The sequence below is a fragment of the Hibiscus syriacus genome, unplaced genomic scaffold, assembly GCF_006381635.1.
Source record: "Hibiscus syriacus cultivar Baekdansim isolate YM2019G1 unplaced genomic scaffold, ASM638163v2 tig00111812_pilon, whole genome shotgun sequence".
Classification (NCBI taxonomy): Eukaryota; Viridiplantae; Streptophyta; class Magnoliopsida; order Malvales; family Malvaceae; genus Hibiscus; species Hibiscus syriacus.
This window is the reverse complement of record NW_024063187.1, coordinates 2,360,159-2,379,707: the sequence shown is the minus strand read 5'-3', so window position 1 is coordinate 2,379,707 and position 19,549 is coordinate 2,360,159. Positions and strand designations below refer to the sequence as shown.

The window sequence follows — 19,549 nt, the reverse complement described above, 5'->3', positions numbered from 1 at the left end:
TAAATACATAGAAATACATATATGATTACTAATGATGATGTCTATATCTTGGTAAATAAGAACATTTGTTTTTTGAATGGCCTTCACCCCTACATAATCCGCATCTCTTTAGTTGACCTCTCTCTAGCACGGAAATCCATACTGGTATGAATATGACCGGACTGAGGTCAACCATTTGGACTTCTACAAAACATTGGATTTGACAGCCATTCGTCATGATCCTTTTTGGGCCAATATGATTTATTTGGGATCTGCTTGAACGCATAGCTGTAGACGTTTAATATCTTATGTAGGTGAAAGCATTCATCAACATAAATGTATGCGCTTACACCATCTTACATACATGCAATGACTGCATGAGCACATGAATATTTTCATGCCTGAAAACGACCTTTAATATCCGACGTTACGACATATGCATGACACAACAAAAGTATGATTAACTCGGTCGAAACTATGAACAACCATTGATGTTGTCAATCGCTCATTTGCTTCCATTGCTTCCATCACTGTAGGAGCCCAAGTTTGACCTCTATTTATGAGACTCTCAATTTCCTTGCCTTTATTGGATCAAACCTTAGCCAACCTAAAGTACGTCTCTTTCACCACACTCGCTATTGAGAGATGACATGTACCTTTTATTATTGAATTAATGGCCTCAGCAAGGTCTGTGGTCATATGTTCGTATCGCCGACCTTCATCGTATGCTTACGACCATTTTTCCCTCGGTATTTTTAAAACCCACTTCCAAACACGCTGATCATCATAAAATACCTTCAAATTCTCCAATCTCTTATTAAAATTTGGTCGGCGTAGTTCGTATCCTGTTTCATAATATATTGTGTTAAACCGTAATTAAAAAACCACATAAAAATGCACAAATATTGAAAATAATACTTACTCATGTTGACTATCTCGCTACGAATGTGTGCGTTATACATGCAGAGGTATACATGACGTCCTCCATTGTGGGATAGGCGACCAACATGCATGGGCCATGCATAGCTTCAGCAGGACGCTGTGCATGCATGACGACCTACACCAGCTCACCTTCGTCGCCTGGAGCATTTGGCGACCTACGTGGGGACTGTAGAAATCACCCTATCTCAGCAATTAATCCTTCCAATGCATTATCCCGTGAATTATTTTTTTAAAAAACCATTATCTCGTCAATTTTTTCATTAAAATCTTTCAGAGTTCAGAGAATAGCATTGGCAGCACTTGCAATTCTAGGCCACAGATCAGCACACTGCTTTCCAATGGGACCAGTGATAGCAGATCCTGGAATACACCAAATCAAAGATCCCAAATAAGTTTCAAGAATCAAATCAAAGAACATATCACTTTCTACTAGAAAACTACAAACCAATAATAAAAAGCATTGTTAAAACCAGCCTAACAAATTTCATTACATCTATGGACTCCGCAAATGCAGATAAAACCATCATCTTTTCAAGTTATGTTTTGGGAAACCATCTAGAATCAGTAGTGACACTTCTCAGGTTCTATGTCAACTGAAGGGGCAGAAATTAGATTCCTTATGTGAATGATCACAGTCACGCATGTTAACTTGATTTCGCATTTGATACTGTAAGAGCAAGTGAACCAGAGATTCATTTGAACATAGCTAAAAGCAACATGAACAGCTGAACTTCAGCATTTAACCCCCACAATTCAACAGGCGTGCTTATCCTATTTGGATAATACGAAATAGAATGAAGAAGATGAGTGGGATAGTTTACCTTTCATTTCTCCCTTGGGATTGACAATGACACCAGCATTATCTGCATACATATGAATAAACCCAAATTAAGTTTTGAAATACTTTTAGCAACTGAATCAAATATACCAGCAGGCAAGTAAAACAATGCATAGCAAACAACCGGATCATGTTGTTTAAAACTGGCAAACTCTCATCATTTTATGCTGCCCGTTGAGAGTAACCAACAATGAAAATCAGCATCAAAAACAAATCAAAGATATAAACTTCAAAGAAAAAGGAACTGTGTGGACCTTCGAAGTACATGTACACGCCGTCCTTTCTACGCCAAGGTTTGCGCTGTTGGACAATGACAACTGGCAACACCTTCTTCCTCAAATCGAGCTTCCCTTTCTTGATGATGGCCATGACCATGTCGCCGACGCAAGCTAATGGAAGCCTGTTGAGACGGCCTTTGATCCCTTTGACTGAAATAATGTAGAGGTTCTTGGCTCCAGTGTTGTCGGCGTAGTTCACTGTGGCAGCCACCGATAAACCCAGCGACATCCTAAACTTGTTCCCCGCACTACCTCCCCTTCCTATTGCAAACTACGAGGATGAAAAAATTGGTGAAAAACTGTGGTTTCTGTTTGGCAAGCTTGAAAATGGATTGGAAAATGAAGGAGAATACGTTACCTCGCTTCGACATTTTGGATCGGCACTGTTATGCTTTTCTCTTCTTTTACCTGTGACGTACTCAGAAATTTATAAATGAGAGTTTAAAATTTTAATTTTTTTTTAAAAATAATGGATTACATTTTTTTAACATATTATATTAAATTTTACTTTTTTTTTAAATAATGAGATACTTTAGCCTGAGGAATTTCTCTATCACTATGTATATGCAGGCCTAGGGTTTTGACTTTTCTCGACACAAAAGTTAGGACGCAGCGTTTTATTCAAAAGTAATGCAAAAAATGACTGGAATTTACAATTTCACCCTTCATCCCCCGCTGAAAGAGGAGAGAGATAAGCAGTAAACTATTAGAACATTGGGAAAAAGAAGAAGGAATGCAGTGCATTCCACTCCCCATTTGTCACCTCCGGTTGCACACTCCACCCAAAACTTCCTTCAAATCGGCATGCCACATCAGCCCTAGGATATCCCTAGACCAGACAACAAAACCACCACCACCCCCACCCCCACCCCAACAACAACAATCGTCTCATTCTAATCAATAACATTTCCAAGCTCCTATGGGGTCCCTCCCTCCCTCCAGGGCTTCTAATCTCCAATGTCAGTACGGCGTGGACATCCACGTGGCAGCTAATGATGTCCCAATTGGCTCCCTCCGATCCCTCTGGCGGCTACACGAGGCCTCCCTCGTGTTCCACCTCTCCCACCAATTCCCAACAACCACCAAACTTCACCTCTACGTGGGCTTACCATGCCCGTGGGCCCACCGAATCCTTATCGTCCGATCATTCAAAGGCCTCGAAGAAGCCATCCCCGTCTCCGTCGCAGCCCCCGGCCCCGACGACTCCTGGGAATTCGGAGATTTCCCCCACCAAGAAGAGTGGAGACGAGGGTACCCTCGTTCCAACCAGGGATAAGATTAACGGATGTCGGAACTTGAAGGAGGTTTATGGGCTGAGAAAAGGTTGGTACAACGGGCGGGCCACGTTGCCGATGCTATGGGGTGTGGACCGGAAAGAGGTAATCTGCAATGATAGCTACGATATCATTGAGTTCTTCAATTCCGGTATAAACGGGTTGGACCAGAACCCGGGTTTAGATCTCTCACCGGCGGAGCTAAAAGGGTAGATAGAAGAGTGGAATCTAGTAATTAACCCCAATGTTAATAATGGGGTTTACAGGTAAAAACTGAAACCTGAATTGTTTTTAATCTTTGAATGTTTATATAAATTGAGATGATGTGTTGTAGATGTGGGTGTGCTCAAAGCCATGAGGCATATGATGTTGCAGTGAATGGTTTGTTTAATACTCTGGATAAGATGGATGATCACTTGGGTGGTTCAAGGTACCTGTGTGGAGACAGACTGACTCTTGCGGATATTTGTTTGTTTACGACATTGATTAGGTTTGATGTTGTCTACAATGTCCTGTTCAAATGCACCAAGAAGAAGCTGCACGAGTTTCCGAATCTTCATGGCTACATGCGTGACATTTATCAGGTACCAATAACAAACCAAGAGCTTTTTACATAATTTCTGCAACTTGACTAATCTAGGGAAGCAGTTACCATCAGATAGACAATTAAGCTGAAACCCATAGTTGCCCTTCTGCTGCCACAGACTGTAGGGCATCCTGAAACGTGCAGTGTAAAAACTAAATATATTTTTCTTGTTTATCAGATTCCAAAGGTTGCAGCTACTTGCAATTTTCCGGAAATTATGGATGGTTATTACTGGATTCTTTTCCCATTGAACCCTGGCAGCATTCGACCAGTTCTGCCCTCTGGCTGCGACCATGAATCCCTCTCCAGACCTCACAACAGGGAATCAATGTCAGCGGAGGATCAAAGGGTGCAGTGTGTTGCCTAAATGGAGTCCTATGACATTTATAGTTGTATGATATGTACTTTTAACCGTAAATATATATTCATCCACGGAGAAATCATCTGAAATCTTCTACCACTATTTATTTGTTTCTCTTTTTTGGGGGTTTCACCGCCCGTCAATTAATCAACTAATCCAAATCGGATATTGTAGTGTTATTCAAATCGAAACAGAAAAAACACTGCTTGGATCGAGAACTAATGACCTAATCAGTCTATTACAAGCCCATTAACTTGAATGAGACTCTGTTTTACATATATTTCCCAAAGTAGATAAGAAGGGGGGGAAAACTGTAAATCAAAAACGGAAAAAAGTCTCCATGACCAAAAATCAGCTCATCTCATTGCAAATTTAGACCCTGCACCAGAGAAAGAAAGATAATTTGTATGGATATCTTGAAAGTGCCCTCATGCAGATTGCTGCCTATTTCATAGTGAGTTAATATAGCATTATTAAAGTTCAAGTTTAACTTCCTCTTGCATAGACAATAATAATGCTCTACAAAAGCTTTCATCATGAAAGATAAAAAAAAAATTCAAAATTGTGTATGGATTTTGGGGTTGTAGATTCAAATTCACAGGGTTAATATACTCAAATCAACCAACAGGTTCTACATGACCGAAGTACTTACTAGTTGAGCGTTTCATGTTCCTGCAAAACTTACTGCCACATCTGCACTGGAACGTCTTGACAGGATGGTCAAGATCATCAAAGTCAATGCCATAATCCTGCATTAAAAAATGTGTACGTTTTAACAGGACAAACATTACTACATTATAATACATGAATAGCGATACCCAGTTTTCTTCTCAAAACACATGAAACATAAAAGTCCATCTTTTCTCGGGCAAAATCAACAATCTGATCATTACTTCCATTTTTCTTTTTTAATCTTATAAAATGCAACAAATAGCAACTACAATATTCAGAATAATTCAACTTATGATGAATCACTCACCCAAGTCAGCTCTTCAAGCGGATTAACATCTCTTGTTGTGAAGAAAGCGAACTACATGCAATAAATGCTCAATTAGACTTTCTATTGATAGAATTTAAGACAGCGAAACAAATTGGACAATGGGGGAAAAAGAAATTAGTTCATACGTGATAGTAATGAAGATCTGGAGTCTCCACTTCAACAGGAATCTCAATCAAGTTTGCATCTAAGCATCTAGTAACATAAGAAAAAAAGAATAAGATATCTTTAATCTCAGCTTAAAGTTGTTCAGATATTCCTATACACTTGTCATCATGTACATTAACCATAATGGTAATCAAAACAAAACCTCAATCATGGAAATCATGTTAATGTTGCAGGTGACCTCTTCACATATCCTAATCTAATATCTCAACTAATGCTTGTACAGAAAGAAAATTCAACTAATCAGCCAGCTTAAACCATCTATGGAAACTTCTTGATGTCATCAAAGTCTATTACTAATGTCACAAAAACACACAACACAGGAACAGATGCACAAGCAAATAACCAATTGCATTTTTTTGAACTCATAAGAAATAGGGGCACAGAAAGTCAAATATACAACATACATGCATACATACAATTACCTATGATTGATAAACCTAGCAACATTTCCATAACATGTGGCATCCAAACAGAGGGCTTCTTCTTCCTTAGAAACTCCCTGCAACCCCCAGTTAGCATCCAGCAGGACTGGAGATGTATGTTTCTCTCTGTTCCTCGCATACAACTCAGAGATGGTGAGTATTTCTCCAACAAACTCACAAACAAAAGCTCCTTTGGGAAGCTTCTCTAGAGTTCTTAGACCCCAACCCCTTCCATCAGGTGTTGAAAACACCTAACATTCAGAGAAAACTAGTCACAGAAGACGTGGGTTTACAAAAGAAAATTCAAAGGTTAATGTCTTCATCTTGAAAGAAACTTAAGATAACAAGGACCAGAAATTGTACAAGACCAGGATGAACCAAACCTGTAATTTGCAATTTACACCTCTCTGCACCACCTGGTTGCCGCACTGCTTATTGCACCCACATTTGCTCCAACACTCTTTTATAACTTTTCTCTTCAAGTGACCCTTACAAGGCTCTGGAAAGTCATCCATTTTTTATCTCTCAAGGGGGCATTCTGTACAAGTGAGAAGACATTGTTTTTGGGGATCACGAGTCATAGAGATGCACTCTTCCAAGAAGTTTTCCTTGATAACACCTGCCGCGGTATAAGCAAAATTTCCACCAGCTTGACAAGTACATGCACAAGGCTTCTGGTACAAGAGACAATCTCCGAGACATGTAGGGCAGCATCTTTCATCTCCAATTCGAAAAAGAGAAAAACTAACATGGGCATTTTGAAATACCAAGTTTTCTGAAATATATTGAAACGGTGGAGGAGTCTTTATTAATTTCATTTACCCATGAAATTTCAACATTTTCTTCACCCTTGGTTATGTCACTTGCATCATGAAGACACCTTAGTTCATTAGGTGTAAGATGACGCTGTGGAGCAACCACCAATTCCTCTCCCCCAACATTGTCCACAAATCCATTTGCAGAGCAGTGATTATTGGAAGATCCATTTAAAAGCCTTGCTACCAAACACCCATTCCCCTCAACATTCTCAACATCACAAGAATCCTTTGCAGGAGATTTCTTCAATACATCAAGAGCAAGCCTCTCATTACCTTCCTTCAATTATGATAAAACTTAGTTGCCAATTCCATGAAGCACTTACAAATATCAGTCAGAATTTTGATAACACCCAAATTTTGGTCAATGAGTTTATAAGATTGGAGACATCACTGCTCCAGCAGTTCTTAGTTAATCTACATTAGGCAACTGGAAATTTGGCCTTCCAAGAGCATAATTGTAACTTACTGAAATCTGCACCTCACCCGGAGGTGATGAGGCAATCTCTAATGCAGAAGGAATTTCATCAGGATCAGTAGCTAGCTCACAACTGGTATGCCTTGCACTCACAGAAGCTGAAGCACTAGCACCTGCAATTTCAGCTGCATGCATGAACTTCAGTTAAAAAATCCTCAACTAGAAAATCTCCTCCACATAATGAATCTACAAAAAATGTGTTACAGTAAAATAAATAAAAGAATAAAAATGTAGAAAAAAACAACTCAAGAAAAGCATCAATTACAACTTTAATATTTTTTTGGTATTAAAATATATATGTGCTAACAACTGGTTGTTTTGTTACAAGAGTCCAACAGCCCATAAAGGTTACAAGCCCAGATGAAAATTGCAGAAAAAGCTTCAGGGTAGTCCGAATACATAACAAATATTGGCCCATGAGCATTGACCCAAGGAAAACTAGGGTTTCCAACTTTAGTCTCCAACGCCGTCAAATAGATACCATCAGATTTGAAAGAAATCCAACGACACAAGACTATCTAAAAGTAGGGTTTCATATCCCTTATCCAGCACAGTTAAAATGCTGATTAGCACATTCTCTGTATCACAAAATGGATTTATATACAAAAGATAATGCTTGGCGAAGTTAACAGGTTGAAAACAATACAGTCTAAAGACTATACCCAAAATTTACCACATATAGCAACATGGCACACTTCAGACTATTGTTTCTCAGTTTCCATGCAGTTTTATAGTAAATACATGCATGGATAGATATATATATTTCTACACCAAGACACACTGAAAAGTGTGCGTAGATGGAACTAAATGTTGTAAGCATGACAATATAAGGAGGTATTCTTAAAACGGACTTAGTGAAATTAGATGGTAGAAAATTGCCACAGAGCTAATCAAATAAAGATTTGAAATGAAAAGTTAACTGGGGAGGGGGGAATGGCATTTATCTGGGAATTAAAATAACTTACCCGGGTGAATAACTGCAACAGGAACCTCATCCTGTGGTACATCATCAGCAAATGGCTCTTCCATGGGTATAATCAGGGCATGATTATTGGTGACAGTTTTTTTAGGAATAATACTAGGCTCTGGTGCTGGATCTCTAATGCGAAAGGCTACAGATACTCTCTCGGGGCCTGTCCCCTTTGAAACCACATGAGGTGACATAGGTTCCTTTCCTTTATAGTTAGGCCTAGGTTGTACAGTCTGCTTCCCTTTATCCCTACCACTATTATGATCAGAAAGAACAGGAACAGGAGATGGAGGATGAAGCTGGGGTGAAGCAGGACCAGGTGAAGCAGGTTGGATTTCTGTCCTCATATTTACAACATTGGATTGAAGTGACTTTTGTTGCAAAGAACCAGGAAGTAGTTTATCCTCAACTTTAGGCTCTTTTAAAAAGGTTTCAGCAACATAGGAGCTGCCGACTGGATGAGAAGAAGAGGCCAGCCCTTCTTGTGTTTTCAATCGTTTCAATCGTGTTCTTTTTAAGGGGCGTACAAGCTCATCAGTCATTGAACCTTCTTCGTTGATACTCTCCTGCTATGTAAGACAATCAAAAGAAATCAGCTTATACAGATGGATGATGAGAAGAAGGAAAAGAAATTATGCAGCACCAGCATAAGTTAGAGGATTGAATCACGTACATCGCATGTCCTGCCATTTTTAGGATTCGACAACTGAAAAGATTGAAAAATATCGAAGACATCAAGAGATGAGACTTGAATCTGAACTAAAATAGATTATAAAGGAAAATATACCTTGCTATCCTCCTCCTCAAAGATAGCATCAGCAAGAACTCTATAATTCTCCGATTCAATTAGTTCCCAATTTTTTTCATACAGCTTTAGAAGCTTCTTCAAAACTGGTTTCACTTTTTCATCACTAATCCCTATTTCCTTCATCGAGCGGAAGGCTTGCACAACTCTAGGTTTTGGTGTCATGATGCTTTATCAGCTCTCCCTTTTGGCAGGCTTGCAAGCACTACTATCTATACCTACATTTCTCCATTTTGGTGAGAGAAGGTAAGCTACAACAGTAAGTCCAGGAATAAAAGTAGCAATGTTGCTACAAGAAATTGAAAATGCTGCATTTTTTAAGTGTAAAATGCAAAACACACAAACATACGTAAAAGATTGGAATTACATAAACTAACTGTCGCAACCGTCTTTCGGTTGGGCTCCCGGAATTGAGCTTCGACTTAGGTAAATGTGGATTGGAGTCGCCACCGATCATTTATTTAAAGATAAATGGGTTGATCGGATACCCTATTTCTTACCTGATCTGCGTCTTACCAGAAATATGTCGGGATCGGGAGTCGGTTACGGTCAAGAAAGGATTAGCACCCTTGAACCGCCCTTTCGGTACTACGTAATTTCCAGTTGTCTTAATTAAGAAAAATAACAAGTTAAATTAAAAGATAAAATAATGATCCAAAATTACTTACCTTTGACGGATTTACAAATATACCCTTTAAAAGTCAAAATATGGGTTAGAAGAGATGAATAAATGATAAATAAAGTAAAACAAATAAAATAAAGAGATTAAGAAAGAAATAAAGTAAATATAAAATGAATAGAATATATAAAATAAAAAAACAATAACACTAATATATGCATAGCAAACAACTAAATAAAAATAAAATGATAATGCAAATAAATAAATAAAACAAGTAAAAGAATATAAAACATAAAATATAGGATAAATATAAAAATAGATAAATAAATGAGTAAAATATAAAAAAGTAAAAGTATATATATAAGTAAAATAATAATAAAAAAAAAAAAGAAAATCAAAAGTAATATACATATATATACATGCAAAATAGGAAATATATAAATATATATATATAATAACACTAATAAAAAAACATATATACATACATAATAAAATTAATAGAAAGTAATATGCATATATAACAAGAATAATAAAGTAGGAAAAAATGATTTAGGGGGAGAATTAAATATTTTAAAAAATGAACACGCCTCGGGGGTGGATCTAGGTTCGAAACTTCGAAATCCCACCCTTTTTAGTCATCGGCGCAACCCACGTTTTGGGTTATTCGAACCAAATCTCAAGAAAATAACGTGCACATGCGAGAAATGAACGAACCAATGTAAAAAAAGATGCTACCTTTTATTTCCTTTTCGAATCGTTTACAACAACTTTGCCTTTGTATTTTCCGTGTTTTCCTCTGTGTTTTGTGTGTAAAATCGTGTCTTCAAATGGTGAGTTACAATGGCTATTTATAGTGCTTGTGGATCCTATCTTTAGGAATTTAAATAATAGTAGAACTCTATCATATTTTTAGGAGTTTGAATCCTAGCAAAATTTTATCCTATTTTTAGGAGTTTGAATCCTAAAATTTTATCATATTTTTAGGAGTTTGAATCCTAGTAGGACGAAAAATGTGTGTTGACAGCTGCCCCTCTTTGCCCATAGTCGTGTAACGGGGATAGGGCAAAGATTAAAAGACACACTTTTCGTTCAGTGGAGTTGAAAATTAACTCTGATGTTTCAATAACTCCCTGTCGAATTGAGTTACGGATGACTCCTCCATCGTGAAGTCGAGTTCATCTTGAAATGATATGAAATTAAAACCGTAGTTCGAAATTTGAATCGACACGTGGCTTCCTGTTACCCTTCGGTCTTCTTCTTGGTTTAAAGACCTTGGATCGGAATCGAACTCAGAAATCTTCATTGACAGATAGCTTTTTCTTGACTTAAGCTATGTTGTTTGAAAATGGTTGCTTGTCACTAAGGCACGGCTAACCCAGGTCCTCTTCTCGACTTGAAAACCTCGACTGCAACCAGAAAGTAGTGCGATAGATGTGTCATCGATCTGAATGGAGTCGAACTCGACAATTTTGATGGCAGATAATCCTTATTTGAGTTGGATATCCTTCGTCGTGAAGTTGAAATCCAAGTAAGTAGCATTGTTCCAAGTCCAATATCCTCCTTCGTGAAGTTGAAATTGGCTCTGGAACTGGGAAATTGTTTGTTGACAACCAGCCGTCCCTTCGTTGTGAAGTTGAACTTGTGTTGTCTCGAGTCCAATATCCTTCGTTATGAAGTTGAAATTGAATCTGAATGAAATTTTGTTGACAAGCAGCGGTCCTTTCGTCGTGAAGTTGAACTTGCGTTGTCTGGAGTCCAATATCCTTCGTTGTGAAGTTGAAATTGGCTCTGAGATTGGGAAGTTGTTGTTGACAAGCAGCGGTCCCTTCGTCGTGAAGTTGAACTTGCATTGTCTGGAGTCCAATATCATTCGTTGTGAAGTTGAAATTGGCTCTGAGATTGGGAAGTTGTTATTGACAAGCAGCGGTCCCTTCGTCGTGAAGTTGAACTTGCGTTGTCTGAAGTCCAATATCCTTCGTTGTGAAGTTGAAATTGGCTCTGAAATTGAGAAGTTATTGTTGACAAGCAGCGGTCCCTTCGTCGTGAAGTTGAACTTGCGTTGTCTGGAGTCCAATATCCTTCGTTGTGAAGTTGAAATTGGCTCTGAAATTGAGAAGTTGTTGTTGACAAGCAGCGGTCCCTTCGTCGTGAAGTTAAACTTGCGTTGTCTGAAGTCCAATATCCTTCATTGTAAAGTTGAAATTGGCTCTGAAATTGAGAAGTTGTTGTTGACAGGCAGCGGTCCCTTCGTCGTGAAGTTGAACTTGCGTTGTCTGAAGTCCAATATCCTTCATTGTGAAGTTGAAATTGGCTCTGAAATTGAGAAGTTGTTGTTGACAGGCAGCGGTCCCTTCGTCGTGAAGTTGAACTTGCGTTGTCTGGAGTCCAATATCCTTCGTTGTGAAGTTGAAATTGGCTCTGAAATTGAGAAATTGTTTGTTGACAACCAGCCGTCCCTTCGTTGTGAAGTTGAACTTGTGTTGCCTCGAGTGCCACGATATCCTCCTTCGTGGAATTGAAATCGCAGATGGCCCCTTCGTTGTGAAGTTGAGCCTTGACTTGAATATCCTTCGTCGTGAAGTTGAAATCCAAGTATTGTATGTTGCGGGTGGACACAATTCCCTTCGCCGTGAAGTTGAAACCGTGGAGACCCCTTTATTGTGAAGTTTGGCTTCGAGCTAGATATCCTTCGTCGTTAAGTTGAAATCCACTCTCGAGCAAATCGTGTCGCTTTGAGTTCAATATCCTTCTCCGCGAAGTTGAAATTGACTCTAGCTAAAACCTGAAAAAGTTATGCATATATGTGATGCTATGGATGCAATGCTCTTAGGTGTGCCTAAAATGCATATGCAACATATGTTATCTTGGGGCTCTGGAGAGAAATCTCGATCTCCAGTTGCCTGTCTGGAATCTTAATTCTTGAATCTTCAAATTTTGATCCCTGATCTTGAATTCTTCAAATATTCAAATCTGTTGTGCACATTCTATTTTTGATTTGAGAAATGCTTCTCGACCATCTCAAGTATGTGCCTGAGCTGAGTGTAACGGTTCAGATGATGCTTCAAAAGAAGTTGCCTTGAAAGAGATAGAATTCGTTTCAAGGGAAACGATCTCAAAGATATCTGTTGTTTCATGAGAAACGGTCTCAAGGGAAACAAAATTATGTTTTAAGGGAAATAAATTTAAAGATTTTGTGTTTCAAGAGTAACTGTCTCAAGGGAGATAAAATTTGTTTTAGGGGAAATAAATTCAAAGGTTTTGTTTCAAGGGAAACTGTCTCAAGATAGACGAAAATTGTTTCAAGAGAAACTTTCTCAAGAGAGACAAAACTTAGTTCCAAAAGAAACTGTCTCAAGGGAGACGGAATTTGTTTCAAAGAAAACATATTCAAATATTTTGTTTCAAGTGAAACTATCTCAAGAGAGACAAAATTTATTTCAAGGGAAACTGTCTCAAGATAGACGAAATTTGTTTCAAGAGAAACTGTCTCAAGAGAGACAAAATTTGTTTCAAGGGAAACTGTCTCAAGAGAGACAAAACTCTTCTAGTGAAAACGGTCTCAAGCGAGACAAATCTTGTTTTAAGAAAAACAATCATGAGTGAAATAAATATTCTTTCGAGTAAAACAGTCCCAAGTGAGACAAAGTCTGTTTTAAAAAAGCAATCTCAAGTGAGATAATCATCTGCATTAAATGAGACTGTCTCAAGCGAGACAGAATTTATATTGGAAATGTCGAATCTGAAAATGAATATCGATCTTTCTGTCTGTCGAGTTGGTTGAAGTGTAGTTTCTTGCTGCTGAGCTAAGCAACCGACATCAATCTGTAAAGGTGCTTTTGAATCGAGTATCCTTCGTCTTGAAGTCGAACTTGACTCTAAAGCTGTAAAAATTATGTACGTGGAAAGAAAATGATAGATATGACGCTCTAAAATGTATGCATAAGATGCATGTAACATGAATTGGTTATATTTTATCTCCTGAAAAAGGTCTGATAATTCGCATTAGGATGTTGAATCCCCAAAGATGCCTCAATATCCAAAAATGCCCCAATATTTGATGTTGAATCTTCAAAGATACCCCAAATATTCCTCATTTCTTGCTTCATCATTGATTCTAAGCATGAGCTTTGTGTTTGAGAGTCACATGTCATTTACCAAGATTCACTCTAGAGAGACTGTCTTGTTTGAAAAAAAATGTTTTTCTTTCTCTTTTATTTTCAAAGTCATGAAAATATCAATTAAAAGAGTTTCAAAAAATGTTTAATCTCAAGTTTTAAAAATATTGCCCCTATCACGGTTTTACAATTGAGACGAATCATAAAACTAGAGTTCATCGGATATCAAAGAATTAATTACAATGTTAATCCTTCAATAAATTATAGCTATTTGATAACTGCCAAGATCCAAGCTATCTTTGGGAGATAGTCAAGTAAGGAAAGGATAAAAAGTCTCAGGTTATTGTGTTTGGTCAAAGGTTTGGCATTTGATGCTCAAAGGTTTGACATTTGATGCTCAAAGGTTTGACATTGGATGCTCAAAAGATTAATGGGGTAGCTTGCATGTTCCTCTGCTGGAAGTGTTCCCTGACTCCCAACCTTTGTTGTCACACTCGGATTGTGCAATGTCTTATCAATGAATTTACGTGATCGCCTCAGTTGCACAATTTTTATATTCGAGCCGCCTTTTCAGGTTTTCAACTCGAACCCTCCTTTGGTTTCAAGACGTTATTCAGGATTTACGTCTTGAACCCCCCTTTGTTATTTTTTCTACCATGCATTAATTACATTGTTTTTTTGCAAACAAAGATTAATCCTGATGGGCGGGATGAAATCTGAAGATAGTATCTTCTGTTTAGAAATCCATGTATGATTAGAAGGGACTTTTAAGGCACGTAATGTAGGCCAAGACTCATGGTTATGAAAGAAAAGGATAAATAGGCCCAAACAAGTGTTTCAGGGTGTTGAACCAAGGATCAATTCATTTTAATGCCTTCAATCCTGTCTTGCTCAATTTGGATCTGCTCATATGTGTTTCTCTGGATTTTCTCTGGATGTTCCATGATCTTCGAGTGAAGTGATTCAGAGATTCGGGAATGATTGTGCTTGATCAATCTCATTGTTTGAAGCTTGGTGTGCCATTTGTCTTTAGGGAATCTTTGCATGTGCTTTTTGTCCCCTTTTCTTTTTGATTTTTGCTCTTTTTTTCTTTTGTTCTTTTTCTCTTTTTCTTTGTTTTTTTTTTTTGCTTTTTTGCTTCTTTTCTTTTTTGTTCTTGATTGGATCTTCGCACTTGCCATTTGGTCCACCTTTTGGTGTCTCCTTTTGATTGATGTCTTCACTCATGTGAGCAGATTTCTTCCACCTTGCCCCCCAATGTGGAGGGTGATCCTTGGTTAGGGTTGAATCAGAAGAAAAATACTACAGGCTCAAAAGGGGACACAAGGGATATATATTTTCTCCTGTTGTAAAGGGATAAAGAAAGAAAGTCGTTCATCATTTCATACATGGAAGTCCTCACAGAAGAGGTATCCCCAGGGGGATAGATTTTCAGGATTAATTTCATTCACATGGAAACAGTGTAGTTAATGCGTGATAGAATTATTTCGAATGAATTGTTTTTTTGCTCCTTGCTCCCAACATATCTCAATGTTCAGGCTCCCGGCGAGATGCCCCAAATTGTGTCTTAGAAGAATGCTCATGTTCAAATGAACAACTCAATGCCTTGGGTATTAAAATGTCAATTTTGAGTCTAATGGTATGACTTTATTTGACTCAAAGAAAGATATGGGTGTATCAAAAAGATAAAGACAATGTTCAAGAATTTCAAAGGGAAGTTATGTCAAAATTTGGTCTTTTTGGTAATGATCAAGGTATTTCATTTTGGGGTTTGAGACATGATAAGAAAGGTCTAATCTTGTCATATGTCAAAAATCTATAATTCTTGAAGAGATAAAAGAATCCTTAATTCATTTAATATTCGAAGAACTAAAGATTAAAATTTGTTCAATTGCTCCACCTTAGAAAGTAGCATAAATTCAATCGTTTAAAAGATTAAGCAAACATGAAATATCAGTGACGTGTTCAAACAAAACAATCCTCTAAGTGCAAATGGTATACGCTATGCCCCCTTCTTCGACTGTCAATGCCCCTGAATCCATCAGGTTTTGGATCTTGCGCTTCAGCGCCTTATAGTTCTCAGAGGAATGTTTGGAGCATCCTATGTGGCAACTACAAATAGCTTCAACATTGTAGCCCTTAGGATATGTTGACTTTTTTCTCAGATCATCTTGGCAGGTTTAGTCGTACAACCAGCTGATTGGGCTCATTCGTTGTGATAGTTTTTTTATGATGTTACAATCTTGCTTCCATGTGGTGTCATGTGGTTAAAACCACTTCATCGAATTCTCCATGAAGAGATTTCATGTTTATGAAAATACTTAAAAAATGAAATGTATATGCAAAATGCAAAAATGCATTAAATGTTCGAGGCATTGATCCAAAAACATGTATGTTATTGTAAATAACCTTTATTGGGACAAAAGTGTTTTATCTTTTAAGAGATAATAAACATATTTAAAGGTACATCCGGACTAAATCCTCTAGGCCCGGAACTGGTTGACTAGTCATTTGCCTTCGTCTTTCACCGGTTGAATAACCTGTCGAACCGCTCCGACCTCTCTGGATGAACCGTGAAAATGTTGAGTTTTTTTGTATTGGTTCCCAAAAAGTGTCGAATGACTTCATCTCTGGCTTTCATCCTTTGCTGAATCGGAAATTCCATTGAAATCCTCCATCAAAGGGATTATTCGAAGTTCATTTGCTTGTTTCTTGAATTTTTCGACAGTGACTTGCCATCTTGTTCTTGTTGTCTTTGAATGGACTCTCGAGGTCAGTAACCTTTTTCTCGTCTTGCCCCTGCCACATTTGTCAACCCATTTTTGAAAAGTTAACTTTTGATGTACTTGATTGTGGGCACCATGAATGTGACACATAGTTGTCTTGCAAATTGTCCTCATTTTCTTTCTGAGACCTTTTCGGACCATAGCCGGACCCCTGCGTTCTTATCTCTTGTATTACAACCCCTTTGTCCATTAATGCAGATTATTCATGTTTTAACAAACAAGTTTTTGGTGGATCAACACCTCTTTTAAATGATGCAAATAATGAAAACAAAATAAAAGAGAACAAAAGTAAAAAAGAGTTAGTGAGATAAATCAAAACAATAATAAAAACGAAAAATCCTACCCCACATGATATCTACCCCGCATGCTTTAATTCCTACCCGGACATGATCTCTATCCCGCATGCTAATTTCACACAAATCCTAACCACATATTTGTCTAGTTCACATGCTTTGAACAGAAAGTAAAGCAGGAAATAATTCCGGCATCCTAGGGTTTGAAATGAGGTTTTGGGGTGGGCTCTAATTCTCCATCATCTCCCGGTTTAGGTTCTAAAAAAAACGGTACCCGAGTTCTCCTTGTTGGTGCCCCCTTGGGCTTACCAGACCCTTAGTCCTAAACCCATCACAGGCTTGTGTGGACTAAGTTAAACTCGAGAGGAAACATTCCCTTATGCCCATACGGAGAATAAATTCACACGAAGACATAAGGTATATGAATCCCGAAGGCTACTTGCTAGGCCCGCACGGTGAATAAATTCACACGAAGGCGTTGCTTTCACCCCCACTTAAATAGGGTTCGAAGCTCGGGTATAGAGCTAGAGATGATAATTTTGAAAATTCTGAGATCATTAAAAAACGTCAGTACAACTATTTACTTGAAAAATAATCAAAGGTAACTAATTAGAATCGAATAACTAAATTAAAATTAAAATTTATAACTTTCGCTAAAAAAGACAACCGAAAATTAATTTCGGCCTGACTCACTTACCTGTCCCCAGCGGAGTCGCCAAGCTGTCGCAACCGTCTTTCGGTTGGGCCCCCGGAATTGGGCTTCGACTTAGGTAAATGTGGATTGGAGTCGCCACCGATCATTTATTTAAAGATAAATGGGTTGATCGGATACCCTATTTCTTACATGATCTACGTCTTACCAGAAATATGTCGGGCTCGGGAGTCGGTTACGGTCAAGGAAGGATTAGCACTCTTGAACCGCCCTTTCGGTACTACGTAATTTCCAGTTGTCTTAATTAAGAAAAATAACAAGTTAAATTAAAAGATAAAATAATGATCCAAAATTACTTACCTTTGACGGATTTACAAATATACCCTTTAAAAGTCAAAATATGGGTTAGAAGAGATGAATAAATGATAAATAAAGTAAAACAAATAAAATAAAGAGATTAAGAAAGAAATAAAGTAAATATAAAATGAATAGAATATATAAAATAAAAAAACAATAACACTAATATATGCATAGCAAACAACTAAATAAAAATAAAATGATAATGCAAATAAATAAATAAAACAAGTAAAAGAATATAAAAACATAAAATATAGGATAAATATAAAAATAGATAAATAAATGAGTAAAATATATAAAAAAATAAAAGTATATATATATAAGTAAAATAATAATAATAAAAAAAAAATCAAAAGTAATATACATATATATACATGCAAAATAGGAAATATATAAATATATATATATAATAACACTAATAAAAAAACATATATACATATATAATAAAATTAATAGAAAGTAATATGCATATATAACAAGAATAATAAAGTAGGAAAAAAATGATTTAGGGGGAGAATTAAATATTTTAAAAAATGAACACGCCTCGGGGGTGGATCTAGGTTCGAAACTTCGAAATCCCACCCCTTTTTAGTCATCGACGCAACCCACGTTTTGGGTTATTCGAACCAAATCTCAAGAAAAATAACGTGCACATGCGAGAAATGAACGAACCAATGTAAAAAAAGATGCTACCTTTTATTTCCTTTTCGAATCGTTTACAACAACTTTGCCTTTGTATTTTCCGTGCTTTCCTCTGTGTTTTGTGTGTAAAATCGTGTCTTCAAATGGTGAGTTACAATGGCTATTTATAGTGCTTGTGGATCCTATCTTTAGGAATTTAAATAATAGTAGAACTCTATCATATTTTTAGGAGTTTGAATCCTAGCAAAATTTTATCCTATTTTTAGGAGTTTGAATCCTAAAATTCTATCATATTTTTAAGAGTTTGAATCCTAGTAGGACGAAAAATGTGTGTTGACAGTAACTAAACAAACAATTAACTTACTTAATCAAAGTGGCAAAGAAACATACATTTTACCCTCTAATGCCTACAACTACAGCTACATTAAGAGAATTAATCAAAGATGAATACTTCTACCTCGTCAAGCTAAACCCATGAAGATTTTTGAATACCCAAGACAGAAAACTCAGCAGGAATTAGTTTAAAAGGAAAAATAAAGAATGTTTCACGATCTTGGGAAATATAACCACATGAAACCTAGTACATCCATATGAATCTGCTTCTCTTGAAAGGAACAACATCTTTAAAAATTTGTAGAAAAGCTCAGAATCTTAACTTTCTATTTTCTTTCTTTTTATTAATGAAGAGCCATTTCAGAGACCAAACAACTTCATCTCACCGACCGCACTGCATTACCGAATTACGCACAGTTCGATTCATTTCTTATGAGTTACGAGGAATCGTTTCTCGACTCAACACGACATTTTCTCAGCAGACAAACGAAACATAAGCCGATAAATTATCAAAACCAATGCACTAAGCCAGGAAAAAAAATTAAAGCGTCGCGTTGAAATGTATAAAAAAAACATTTCATACAGAAAACGAAGATCGTTTAACAAAAAAAAGAGAAAGGAAATAACCGGAGAACAGAAACTCTTATCCAGAAATTTCAGTGAAAGAGTGACCTTAGCGTTGGAAAGGTAAAAAATTCGAAAAACGTAGGGCAAATTTTGGGTTTTCTAAATTTTTTCCTCCAAAAATTACGCGAAATACAGAGAGAGAATCTTTTGCCCTTTAAAAGGACAGAAAACTTGACACCTTGGCTGTATAAAGGAAGCGCGTGGCGAACACG

The 19,549-nt window shown here is 37.1% G+C and overlaps 1 protein-coding gene and 2 pseudogenes across 2 annotated transcripts; 1 reads left to right on the top strand and 2 right to left on the bottom strand.

Annotated features, from left to right (window-relative positions):
- Positions 1 to 1,183: 1,183 nt before the first annotated feature.
- On the bottom strand, positions 1,184 to 2,720 carry LOC120171159 (60S ribosomal protein L23-like). Of its 2 annotated transcripts, none has more exons than XM_039178931.1 (5): positions 2,577 to 2,720; positions 2,396 to 2,429; positions 2,014 to 2,298; positions 1,743 to 1,784; positions 1,184 to 1,281 (listed from the first exon to the last, which is right to left on the bottom strand). In XM_039178931.1, exons 2-5 carry the CDS (start codon positions 2,406 to 2,408, stop codon positions 1,199 to 1,201), a joined length of 423 nt encoding a protein of 140 aa, XP_039034862.1. In that variant the 5' UTR covers positions 2,409 to 2,429; positions 2,577 to 2,720; the 3' UTR covers positions 1,184 to 1,198. The 2 variants fall into 2 exon arrangements, with proteins under 2 accessions (XP_039034862.1, XP_039034863.1); XM_039178932.1 differs by having other exon boundaries at positions 2,014 to 2,294.
- A 50-nt stretch (positions 2,721 to 2,770) lies between these two features.
- LOC120171155 lies at positions 2,771 to 4,373 on the top strand (annotated as a pseudogene).
- Positions 4,367 to 19,428, bottom strand: LOC120171148 (annotated as a pseudogene).
- Between the last annotated feature and the right edge of the window lie 121 nt (positions 19,429 to 19,549).

What these genes read in the sequence shown, in the direction of transcription:
- LOC120171159 (XM_039178931.1), bottom strand. An exon ending in CGTGTACATGTACTTCGAAG is followed by an intron (nt 1,785 to 2,013) that starts GTCCACACAGTT and finishes ATATGTATGCAG; the next exon opens with ATAATGCTGGTGTCATTGTC. An exon ending in TCCCAAGGGAGAAATGAAAG is followed by an intron (nt 1,282 to 1,742) that starts GTAAACTATCCC and finishes GGTGTATTCCAG; the next exon opens with GATCTGCTATCACTGGTCCC.